Raw genomic sequence first — 13,269 nt, 5'->3', positions numbered from 1 at the left:
CCTTAATGTTAATGATATTAACTCTCTTACATTGAGGCTCAGAAAATGCAGTATATTTCAATATACTGATAAAGTATCCGTGAATATATACTTTGACTCAGTGATTTAATTTGTGAACTGAAAGAAACTCATTTTTAGACCTTTCATTTCATTTTTCATAGATGAATTGAATACTTAAAATATTAATAAATGAAAACTCAAAGACTTGTCTCAAAAAAAAATGCCACAATTAAAAACAATTCTATGGTTAATATCACTGTTCCATTAGTTTTCTTAGGATACTCCTAAGACCCACCCTGATTCACAGAGTAGTCCCTTGAAATTTTTGGTACATGTTGCCAAGCTGGCCTACAGGAAACCTGTTGCTTTTTAAATATTTTGCCAGTTTGTATATTTTATCATTGATCTGGTTCCGTCAAGATTTTTGTAAACATTCAATGGACAATATTAAGCCTATGAGTTACTCTATTCTTTTGTCTTTCAGGCATCAAGTACATGAAAAAGAGGAGTTTAAGGCTTTGAAAACATTAAGTATTTTCTACCAAGCTGGGACTTCTAAAGCTGGGAATCCTATATTTTATTATGTTGCGAGGAGGTAAGAATACTATGTTTTAGTTTCTCTTAAGAGTTTTTAAAATGGTAGCAAAGGTAAGAGACAGCTAGTTTGAGGTTTGCCCATTTGACTTACCTAGACTTGCACACAAGTACCTGAGAGAATAAAGCTGGGTGAACTTCCTATCCAAAAATTTTGTTCAGAATGTTAGAAATTGCTTTTTAGATTACCTATTTCATAGTGGTTTCTCTTTCTAACATCAATTTTTATACTACTTACTATAGATTAATTATCAAGATTAAAAAAAAATTATTTTCATGTTTATTCTGATTAATACCCACAACATGATAATTAGGCTTTTTTTTTAAAAGCTGAGAACATTTCAATATGTGTGTGTAATTCAGCATCAGTGTTAAATCACAAATAATTCATAGAAATGGTTGGAAATCTCTATGAGGATGACACAGGTGACAGCCTAAAAAATTGATTGTGTTTGTTCATACTGTCTTCAGTCAAGGTTAGTTCCTAAAAAAACCTTTCTGGAAATGAAAGGTTTAATGCAGATATGATATTTATATTACATTCCCAGTCATTGTCTTTTCTTGGCTCATTCTGCATCTTTTTGAGCGACACTATTTGGTTAGTTTTATTCTTATTTAGTATGTTGTAAACTCATGGTAACTGAATCTTAGAACAATGTGATACAATAAAGTGACCGTTGATTTTGGAGTCTCAAGAACTGTGCTTAGTTCTGTCTTCACTAGCTATAAGGTTAATCTCCAAGTTTCATGAATTTTATGTAAATTGAGGAATTATGTTAGTAGATCGAAGGTCATGGGTGACAAAAACTTGGCAGTGTGTAGGAAACAGAGCTTGAGAAATAGTGGGAGAGGAGTGAAGGTAGAAGTTGTGAAACTTGTTTAATTTAGAAATTGTTAAGACTAGGAAGTTCCAAGAACAAGGTTTTAGAGAATCAAGAGTGTGTGGAAACTTGCATATATCCTTAGCTCTCCTCTTTAACAGCTTTGAGTAATATCTCTTTACTTTCCCATGAAAATCTTCTCTCGATCTTTTATCTCTTCTGAGATAAAATTGAATAAGGTAATTTTTAACTTTACACTTTAGATGTTTGTATTCCAGCCAAACCTTTAATACAAACAGTGTATTTTGACTTATTTTGTCTAAATAATTAGAAGTGAATCATTGATGAGAGAGAGAGATATATGTCTTCCTCCCCTTTATATTCTTGTTAGTTTAAAACTAGCAGAGATTTCTGGAAAACCTCAAAGCTGGGTTTCTTTTTCTTTAGGATCAGAAACTGTAAGATAGCCTTCCTTGTCTGGAGTGGTCTAGAATACACCAAAGAGAAGTAGAATGGCATGATAAAGATACCCTCTATTGGATTGAATCAGTGACTTGAGAGTACTAAGGATCTCTGGCTCTGCTGCTTATTAGTTGTGTAATCTTAGATGAGTTTGTTTTTTCAATCTGCTTCTTCAATGTTTAAAAAAAGAGGGAGGGCTTCCCCGGTGGCGCAGCGGTTGAGCGCTGGGTTGTGAAGCTGCCCGCAGCCTCTGCAGTGCTGGTTCGATCCTCGGCTGTTCCCAGGCCACCGGAGGAGGGTCCCACATGGTGCGCAGACCTCTCCTGCCTCCCGCTGCTCCCCTTAGCAGTGTGCTTCGGTCCTTCTGCCTGTTCTGCTCCCCGCTCTGGCTCTGGTGAATTCTCTCACCCTCCCGTGCTTCTGACTGTACCCAATGCTTATATAAATAAATAAATACATAAATAATTTAAAAAAAAAAAAGAGGGATAGGTGCTTATAAAAACTATGCTGTTTACCACTCACATAAAGTGTTTATTGTGGACTATACAGTTCTTTATAGATTATATTTGAGGGTTGTTGGGGTTTTTTGTTTGTTTTTGGATAGAACTTCTAATTTCATATTTTCCAATCCTTTGAGTTTTTTACTCAGATCTACAAAAAGTTCATCCTGGTCTTCATTTTCAACTGATGTAAAATGTGGATCTGGGCAGGGAAAGGCCTAGTTCCTATGTAGAAGTCCAAAAGATAGTGAAGGCCTTATCTCTGTAGAACCAACTTTGTCAAAGAGCAATTAGGCCTGATTTCTCATTTGATAATTTTATGTTTCTGTGGCATAGACTACCCATGTGCACTAGTTAATGTTTTCTGAACTGTGGATTCCAGTCAACTTACAGGTATTTCGTAGACATTGAAGATTTGACATGTCCAAAACTTAATTCAGTATATAGTCAAATCAGACTTTCTCGGTAGCATCACCATCTTTTCCCACTCTAAAAAAACCTAATCATTTAAAATTCTTCCCTCTTTTCCTTATGTGCCATATTATTAGTAACCAGGTCTGATTTACCTGTGATATCTTGGCAAATCAATTCATTTGTTTAGTTAGGCTTTTAATTTTGCAAAGGCATCATTCTAATTTTCTCAAGAAGATAGACCTTAGGGAAATCATAAATTATAGTGGAGTCTGCCCAAGTACATACTAATCTAAATGGCTATTCATTCTGGAGCCAATTTATGCTCTTTTGCTCTCGGCTTTATGTTCAATTCTGCCACATGATTTTCCTCTTTCTGTATCCCTTCAACTTTAGCTCCAGCTAGTAACTCTTTCATTACCTCAGTATTTCACACTTAGAATTCCAGTAAAAGGATGTGATTCAGCTGAAAATTATCTCTATTTGCAAAACCTTTAATGCTAGGTGCTGGCCAGCCAGAAGATTTCTGGCTATCCCTAACTAAGTCAAATCATGTGCCTGGCCCAATAGTTACGTGATTCAGAATGACTACCTAGTGTTATTCCTTTATCAGAAGCTGCTGTTAGATTTATATTTTATTTTTAATTGAATTTTAATGGTTTGATGTTACTGTTAGGTACATTGGAAATGTCTTTTAAAACCATTTTCCCCCACTGCCATTGTGGAGACTGTTAGTAGCTCATACCTATAATAATGCAACATTATCCTCCCAGATAGCTACTTCCAAGTCATCTTAACATTGACTCTGGAGGCTGTTTCCAATATAAATATAATCTTATCTCTTTCAGTGTGTTACATAGCTCCATTGATGCCCTCATATAAAGTTCAGGTTCTATAGTCAGGCATTCAAGGTTATCCATAGTTTTAACATAGTTTACTTAGTTTAACATCTTTTCTGCTATTTCCTGACATATACTTCTGCCCTATAGTAATTAAAATATCATAAATAAAAAGATAATTGTTACACCATTGTTGATAGAGGCAAATAAAAAACAATGTAACTATGTTTCAAAAAGGGAATTGTTGAGAAGTTACTATAGGTCTATATTATGGAATAACATGTTAAAACTAACACAAAAGAAATTCTAATTTGTATAATAAACCCAAAAGGATATTAATTGGCACATGTACATAAGAAACTCAAGAATGAAAAAGGAAAAAAAAAATCAAGAGATAGATTGGCTTAATGCATGACCACATGAAATCTTTGAACAGTGTCATCTGGAGAACATCTGTCTTTAATCTTCATTATGATCTCTACTTTCTTTATATTGATCTTATTTCCAGGCAACTCTTCTTAAGCAGTGGGTAGAGATAATTTATGTTCTCCCGATTTACTAACCCCAGTGGAAACACATCTTTCCCTGTGGTTAAAGCAGAGATACAGATGTTGTTGACCTGATTGAGTCATGTGCCAATTCTTGAAGCAGTCTCTATGGCAAGGGGACCATATCATATGTTCATCCCTCTAGCTCAGTGCCAAAGCCAATCCTGTTTAAATAGCCTAAACTGAACGGGGGTGGGCAGAGGGCAGGATTTCCCAAAGGAAAATTGTGTTGCTGATATGAGAATGAGGAAAGATAGATTCTCAATAGGCAAAACAGATGTCTTCTAGTTCAGTTTTAACAAGACCCAAAGATGATGGTGGACAAAGTTATAAGTGATTATTATTTTATGTTTATTATATTTGCTAAATTTCTACAATAGTATATTACTTGTAAAATAAAACGGGGGAAAATAAAAATAAAACGGGGGAAAGCAATTAATATGACTAAAGGTGTATATGATTTAAAGAAAGAAAAAACCCCAAAGGATGACTCTGACATTTATCATACAAGTTTAAAGTAACATGGGTGGGGGGGTGTGTGTATGTGTACATGCACACACATGGTATGTATAGACTGAGAAATATGTGAAAGTGTACATATTTAACTGTTTACATTGCTTTTCTCGGGGAAGCATAATCAGAAGAGGAAAGGGTAAAATTATAAATTTTCTGTTATATGTATGTATTGTTTGATTTGTTGCCAGAAGCACATATTTTTGTAAGAATAAAAAAAATATATATAAAGCCTAAAAGTTATAGTAAAGAATTTTGCTTTTAGGAATATTGTGATATTTGGAAATTGCTTTTGGGGTGGTAGTAGTAACAATCAAAATAGCTAACATTTACTTGGTGCTTTCTCTCCATCAAGCAAACTGTACATATTATGTAATTTTTCATTTAATTCTCACAGATTGACAGGTATACAAGCTTAAACTTAAAGAAGTTGCTAGTTATTCCCAAACCTAGCTGTAAGAATGATCTGGGAAAATAATGCAAACATGAGCTCAGATCCTGTGCTGGGCTATCAAATCAAAATCTCAGAGCTAAAGCTATGTATTTAACAGGCACTCCCATTAATCATTTGTAGTCAGTTTACTCCTGAAGTTTGGGGGTCCCACTGTATCTTGTATTTAGTCTATGACAGCACAACTATCAGTAGTAAGATTCAGAATTGGGTTTTAAGCTGCACTATTAACATGTTATTTTCACTCTTAAAATTAGATGCTAAGTTTTGGATTAATCAACCTTTGTAAACCAGAATGAAAATATCACCAGTAATTAGAAGCTATATGTCTGTTTGGAAAATGAGTTGTAACTTCTAGGCCTCTGATTTGCAAATGATCTTTTGAACTGCAAGATAAAAGTTTACTGAAATCAAGATAATCTTGTCATCAGAGCACCCATGTTACTCATTACAAAGCTTTGCAGTATTGACACTTTTTTTTATTATAATACAGCATATTACTATTATCTATTTGTGAAATGGTAACACAAATAGGTGTATTGTTTTAAAGAGCTCTTTATTTTCTTTTTGCCAAATTAGCACTTTTTTTGTCTCAAATAAAATAATACAAAAACATGTTCCACTCCTCATCCCCCATCTCCTCCCACACATGTACAGATACACACAGAAGCATGCTTCAGTTAAACATCACCAATATAATTTTTTCTCTTACAACTTTAATGTAAAAATCTCAGTTTCAGTTTAACTTTGGAAACATTTAAAAGGCAAATGTGGTTTTTACTTGTTTCAGCACCTATGAGGAAAGAAATTATCATATTCAGATAATAATTACACTTTCATGTTAAAAATTTGCAGGCAATAAATTAAGCTAGGATAACAGTAATTTCTTATGGAAGTTGAAATGAATTTGATTTTCCTATGTGATTTATTGTCATACAGCAGATAATAATGAACTGAAACAGGAGTATAGACAGTTAAAGTCCTCTTCAGCTCATGTGCACACAAAACAGCAAAAAACATTACATAGAGAATAAAGTGAATGGTGTTCACAGGAATTAGTATGGTGCTGCCACTTCCCATATTCGTTGAATTCTTGGTTGTGATCATTGTTATCTTCTTGTAATTTGGACTTGTTTGGGGAGTTTGAGTTGTCTTGAGACTTGGAGTCATATTGGATTTTTGGTTTGACTGGAGATTTGGAGTTGTGTCAGAGTTTGAGGTTGTTTTGGAATTTGGTATTGTCTTAGAAATTAGGCTCATATTGGTTTCCAGGCTCATCCTGGGAGTCAAGACTATTGTAGAACTTGAGATAATCCCGCAAGGTTATCAACAAACAGGAGAAACAGGTTGATGAGTGACAACTTGAACATCGTTTTCCTCTGTTTCAAAATAATTACAGAAATTTAACACTTGTACCACAAATATAAGAACTAAATTAAAAGGGGTAAAAAATGTAGGAAATCTCATACTACCACTGGGGAAATGCCAACAGGTTTTAAAAAATCATAGTTTTTAAGATAGATGAAAATTTAGAAATGATCAATGCCAGTCCCTTCATTTCATTTAATTTATTTATTTTTAAAGATTTATTTATTTATGCATACAAGAACTGGGGTACAGGCCAGAAGTGGGGGGTGGAGAGGATTTACCAGAGACAGACTGGGGAACAGAACAGGCAGATTGACTGAAATACACTATTGAGGGGAGCAGCAGGCGAGGCAGGAGAGGTCTGCTGCGCCATGTGGGTTACTTCCTGGCTGGGGATTGAACTTGTGTTGCAGTGGGTATGGATAGCTTCATAGGTTGTGCCTTAACCCCTTGCGCCACCAGGGAGGCCCAGCCCCTTCATTTTAAAAATGGGTTCAAAGAGCATAACTTGCCTGTGAATGCATAGCTAAATAACCAGAATTAGAACTTGAGTCTGAGTCTTAGTCTGGTATTCTTTAGTAGGAGTGGATTGTGAAGACATAGTATATCCATATGCCACAGTTTCACAGAAAAAAAAACTTAAAAGTAAGGCTAATTTTCTTTTATCCTGTATTCAAATCTGATGACTTGCCACATTTTGAGATAATGTAACTAGTCCATCTTGGATATGGTTGAATATTTTTTTAACTTAATATTTTTATCTTAAAAATTACATTTGGTTCTAATATGTAATTGAGGAAATTTCAAATTAACATTACCTTTTGATGCTTTTTCTTTGAAGATTAAGAATTCAGACTTTCTTCAGTGTCCTAAGAGTGATCTGTGTCCTCTTTAAATATAATTAGTGAAGAAGTCACGTGTTCTATAAGCTTAACTTGCTGTTTGCTCTTTGGACATATTCTGCTTCTGTTAAGTGGTTTCCAAACAACTGATGCAAACAGATGGTCTTTGGCAGATATCAAGGAATTTAAATATAGTCTTTCTAAAATCTTCTGGCTTATTTAAAGAACCCAAAGTAAATACCACTTTGTTATTTCTCTTATCCATGTTACCCATCAGTACATTACTTCACTTGATTGACTCTTAACTAGATGAATATATATTTTTTTTGGCCTGCTGTGATTATCATGACTTAAAATCAAGTAAATTCATTAGAGATAGATGTCTTTTTTTTTTTCCTTAAAGCCTCTTGTGTATATTTTTACAGAGAAATCCACAGTTATTTTTAAGTATCAAAATTCTAATTCAGGATATAGCATTATACAGTCTGACTTCTCATAAACAAAGTAGTCTACTAGATAAAAGGTTAAACTTTATTAATATATAATTAAGAGTTGCAGAAAAGTGGTACTTTCATCCTTTTACAAAGACTATTAAACCACTCACGTTGAAGCATATTAAGTAAATTATTTAAAGAATTTCATCTTTTACTGTCCATTTCCTTGATAACTAGCATATAGGGAAGTTGGGTTGTTTTGTGCTAAAAAAGTTGCCCAACATTTTTTTAAAATTGCGAGACTGTGAACAACAGTATTGATAAACAAGGAAATTGCTACATAAATGACAGAGGTACAAGTCACTACACGTTCCCTGCTTTGCTATAAAGATATTTTTCTCCTGAATGAATGAAACCAGTGTTTGCTAAATCTTACGTATATAGTACAAATAATGTAGACCCTCATTTACCTGGAGGTTAGCATGATCTGAATTAATAAGTAAACAAAAAAGGCCTCTTAGCAACTAGAGCAGGGATTATAAATCAGAGTACTAAGATAATGTAAATAATTCTTTACTGATGTTCCAAACACCTCAATCTCAAATTATTTAAAAGTCAACATTTCCCTTTCCTGTTCTTGTACCCAGGTATATTCTCATCATTTCTTGCTCAGTTAAAATTGTGTCATCACCTAGCCAAATGGCTCTCTAACCTTGGATTTTCATTGTCTTCTTACCAGTCATAAGCTACTTTGCCTCTTGTTAATTATGTGAAATGCAACTGTTTGAACTCCCCAGCACTCAAATACTCCCAAACAAAAAAATTACTTGCCATTATTTAAGCCTTTAAACACCTCTCACCTCTGTGTCTGTATACAGCCTCCCTGTTTGCCCCAAGTACTTCCTCATCAAAATTCTCTTCTTCCTTCAAAGTTTAACTCTAATGGCAGCACTTTTCATGAGCCTTTCCTAATTCTGCACTCAATAGTCATTTTAGGGTTTCATACTTCTAGAGGATTTACTCGAATCTCCTTTTTTTTTTTTGCTATAGATTTTTCCTCAGCCTTTTTTCCCCCATCATTTTCTGACTTTCTTATAATTAGGCAATATCTCATTCTTTGTATTCCTTCTGCCTGCCAGCACAGTGTGTGCTTTCTTATACAGAATAAGACAAAGTAAACATTATAAAAACTGAAAAAGAAAAAAAAAATTCATCGAAATAACTCCTCTGTGTCTTCATGTCTAAGGGTTGTCATTAATGATGTCTAAAATAGTAAGAGACATTTATTTGGTCATTTTCCCTATATAATAAGTATAAATTTGCAAGTCATAGCCCTGAGTTTAAGTATGTAGGGTGAAGGGGAAATTTCCCCCTACCCCTCCAGATTCTGCTGTGATTGGCCAAGTAATCAAAACAGCATCAGACAGGATTAGCAAGAGAAAAAGACCAATTTTATTATGTATGTTCTGGGAATCAACATAGAAATGAAGATTCCAAGGTCAGTGAAGAAAAATGAGGATATATATCCTGAACTGAGGAAGGGACTAGAGGTCTGGGGCATCAAGGAGAGAGGAAGGGAGGGGACTCACATGACAAATAGTGGGTGACTCATGAGAAAGACCAAATGCTCAATAATTAGATGTTTGCACTGCCATATAAATAGGTTTCTGTGATAAAAGGGCTATTTCTGGTACTAACTCTGATTCTGGGTAATAACCCCAATTTTCATTCTAATAGTTAAGGGAGTAAAGTCATTTTAAGGCAGTAAGTATAACACCTAAATATAATTTTGGTATTTCTAGATCTTTCTATTTCCCTTCACATATTAGTTCTTCCAAAATTAAAAAATGGAAAAAGTGATCTTTTTTAAAAATTTGAGTGCTTATTAAATTTCACACAGCAATTTCTTAGAAACTTCAAGTTGCAGTTACTTTAGAAACAGGTCCAGTTTTTCTTTCTGTAACTTATTTCTTTGCTATTTTAAGGCTTTTGCCTCATGAAAAGAACACTTGAATGTTTTGTTGAGTGACAGTTACACTTTGATGACAATGGAAAAACACTTTTTGCTTTTTAGAAAACCTTCTGTTAGTACTAGTACTCTACCATCTGTGCCTCTTGTCCCTTTTAAATATAACTTGAAGTTTTGAAATTTCTATATATTTGGTTATTTCTGCAAATAGTTTGGGTTTTAAATCTTTGTTTTTCTGTTCTGGTTTTTACCTGTATTTTAAATTAAAGCATTAAAAACATTTAAGTGATATGTAGCAGCAAGTCACTTTTTAGTGTGGACAGTTACTTTTCCAGAAACTGGAAGATTCTTGACTAAGTGGATATGGAAGTATGCAAAAAAAAAAATGTTATTGTTATGTTAATCCCAAACGTGAGTAAATTTTAGAATTGTATATTACTGCTTTTCCCTTCTTCAGGAACATGTCAGCACCTTCATTTTAGAAATCGAATATAGGAAAAAGAGCACATTTCCCCTTTGTTGCAGAACACATGTCCATCTTTGAGTATTTGTCTTCCTAATGGCATTATATTGTACGAGTGTTATCTAATTTTGGTTTGTCATTCTTATTTTTTATTACCAATAGGAAAAAAAATTAACTTTTCTGGAAGACTTTATTTCTGTCTCTTGAATAATATACCAAGATTGTACCATCTACCATGAGTTTTAAATAAACAGTCTTCATTTCTACCTGCTCTTAACCACATATATCTAATTAGTGCTTAAATCTTCCCCATACTACATACTACATACAGACTTGGTTTGTAGCTTCATGAGTTGTTTAAGCTGGAATCAGTGAACTTTTTTTGTAAAGGACCATATAGTAAATATTTTAGATTTTGCAAGCCATGTAAGAATTTATTTTTCTTTTAATAAAAAAATCTTTTAAAAATATTTTATTGAATTAGTTTTAATCTCAACACTCTTCTGTTTTTTCCCTTTTTATTAGATTAGCATTGGTTTATAACATTATATATGCTTCAGGTGTACAGCCTTATAAATCAACATCTATATATACTCCTTTTTGTTCACCACCACAAATCTAGTTACCATCCATCACTCTGCAGTTGATCCCTTTTATATGGCTTATCCTACCCACTTCTTACCCTCCCTTTCCCCTCTGGTAAACACTATTTTGTTCTTATTGTTTGAATTAAGTTTGTTTTTGTTTTGTTCATTCACTTGTTTTGCTTCTTTACCTCCATATTAATGAACTCATATGGGGTTTGTTTTCTCTATGTGACTTATTTTACTCATCATAATGCCCTCTTAAGTCCATCATGTTATTGCAAATGGCAGGATTTCTTTTTTTTTTTTTTTTTTTTTTTTGGTATCTGAGTAGTATTCCATTGTGTGTGTGTACACACACTCATATCCACTGTCTATTGATGGGTACCTCATTGTTTCCAGATGTTGGCTACTGTGAATAATGTGATGCACATATCTCTTTGAATTAATGTTTTTGTATTCTTTGGATAAATATGCAAAAGTGGAATAGCTGGATGATATGGTATTCCTATTGTTGATTTTTTGAGGAATTCCCGTACTGTTTTCCATAATATTTACATTCCCACCAATAGTATATCTACAGGGGTACCCATTTGCTAATATCTGTTTCTTGTCTTTTTAGTAATAGCCATTCTCACTGGTGTGAGGTGGTATCTTGTTGTTTTGCTTTGCATTTCCATAATAATAAGAAATGATAAGCATCTTTTCACATTGCTATGGACCATCTATAGATGTACTTTGGAGAAGTGTCTATTCAGGTTCTCTTTTAATCATGTTTTTGTGTGGTTGATTTGTGTGAGTTCTTTATATATATTTTAGATATTATCCCCATCTGACATATGGTTGGCATAATTTCTTCCCAGTTAGTAGGTTGTTTTTTCATTTTAATATTCTTTTTTTCCACCATGCAGAAGCTTTTGAGTTTGATGTAGGTCCATTTGTTTGCTTTTGCTTTGTTTGCCTTGCCAGTGGAGACACATTCACAAATACTCCAAGAAGGCCAGTGTTGAAGAACTTATCACCTATATCTTTTTCTATGTGTTTTATGGTTTCAGGTCTTATATTCAAATCTTTAGTCCATTTTGTGTTGATTTTTATGTATGATGTAATGTAATGGTCTAATCTCATTCTTAAGCATGTGACTAGAGTTTTCTCAGCATCATTATTAAAGAGACTTTCATTACTCTTTCATGCTTTTAACTCCTATTTCATAAATACTTGTCCATGTATATAGATTTATTTCTGAGCTCTCAATTTTGTTCCCTTGATCTGTGTTTTTGTTTTCATTCTAGTAACATGCTGCCATGATTACTATCATTTTGTGGAATAATCTCAAGTAAGGGATCATGATTCCTCCATTTTCATTCTTCTTTCAGAATTATTTTGACTGTTCAGAGAATTATGTAGTTAAAAAAATTGGAATTTTTGTTCTGTTTCCATGAAGAATACCATTAAAATTTTGATAAGGATTTGCATTGAATCTGTATATTGCTTTAGGTAAAATGTCCATTTTTGTAATGTTAATTCTTCCAATCCATGGGCATAAATTTTCTTTCCACATTTTGTGTCCTCATTTTTTCTCCCAGGAGTGACTTACAAATTTCAGTATACAGGTGATTTACTTCCTTGGTTAAATTTATTGGTAATTTATTCTTTTTGGTAGAGCTGTAAATGGGATCCTTTTATTATTTCCTTTTGCTGATAGTTCACTGCTTATGTAAAGAAGTGCAACCAATTTTTGTATGTTCATTAGAGCCTGTAATAAATATTCATTTATTATTTATAATAGTTTTTTTCCACAGTCTTGAGTTTTCTGTATATAGAATCATATCATTTGAAAATAATGACAGTTTTACTTTTTTTTTTTCCTGTCTTGGTATCTCTATTTGTTTTTCTTGTGTAACTGCTCTGGACTTCTGGAATTATGTTGAATAGTACTGGTGATAGTGGCATCTTTGTCTTGTTCCAGATCTTAGAGGAAAAGCTTTCAGTCTTTCACCGTTTAATATGAATAATTCTAATTGTGGGTTTGCTACATATGCCTTAATTATGTCGAGGTTTATGTCTCTTCTATGTCCATTTTTATAAGATTTTTTTGGGTCATAAATGGGTATTTTTTTTTAATTTATTTATTTATGCATACAAGAGCTGGAGTACAGGCTAGAGATGAGAGGGGGTGAGAGGATTCACCAGAGACAGAGTGGGGAACAAAACAGGCAGACTGACTGAAATACCCTGCTGAGGGCAGCAGTGGGCGAGTCAGGAGAAGTCTGCTTCACCATGTGGGTTTCTATCTGGCCAGCCGGGGATCGATCTTATGCTGCAGAGGCTGCAGATAGCTTCATAGTGTGGTGCTTAACCCCTTGCTCCACCAGAAAGGCCCATAAATGGGTATTAAAGCTTGTCAAATACTTTCTCTGCATGTATTGAAATGATCACATGGTTTTTATATTCTTCATTTTGTTGATGT

At 33.7% G+C, this 13,269-nt stretch overlaps 1 protein-coding gene across 4 annotated transcripts in view; it reads left to right on the top strand.

Annotated features, from left to right (window-relative positions):
- NF1 (neurofibromin 1) overlaps positions 1–13,269 on the top strand; it is a gene marked incomplete at both ends in the record, with an annotated part of 273,922 nt that overhangs the window by 156,356 nt on the left and 104,297 nt on the right. For all 4 annotated transcript variants that reach the window (XM_084237353.1, XM_084237352.1, XM_084237351.1 and 1 more), the window contains one exon: positions 485–595. In XM_084237353.1, coding sequence (XP_084093479.1) covers positions 485–595 — 111 coding nt within the window. The remainder of the gene's footprint in view (positions 1–484; positions 596–13,269) is intronic.

This window comes from Talpa europaea (genome assembly GCF_964194135.1).
Source record: "Talpa europaea genome assembly, chromosome: 7".
Classification (NCBI taxonomy): Eukaryota; Metazoa; Chordata; class Mammalia; order Eulipotyphla; family Talpidae; genus Talpa; species Talpa europaea.
Note: the sequence above shows the minus strand (reverse complement) of the source record. Positions and strands in the feature narration are given on the sequence as shown.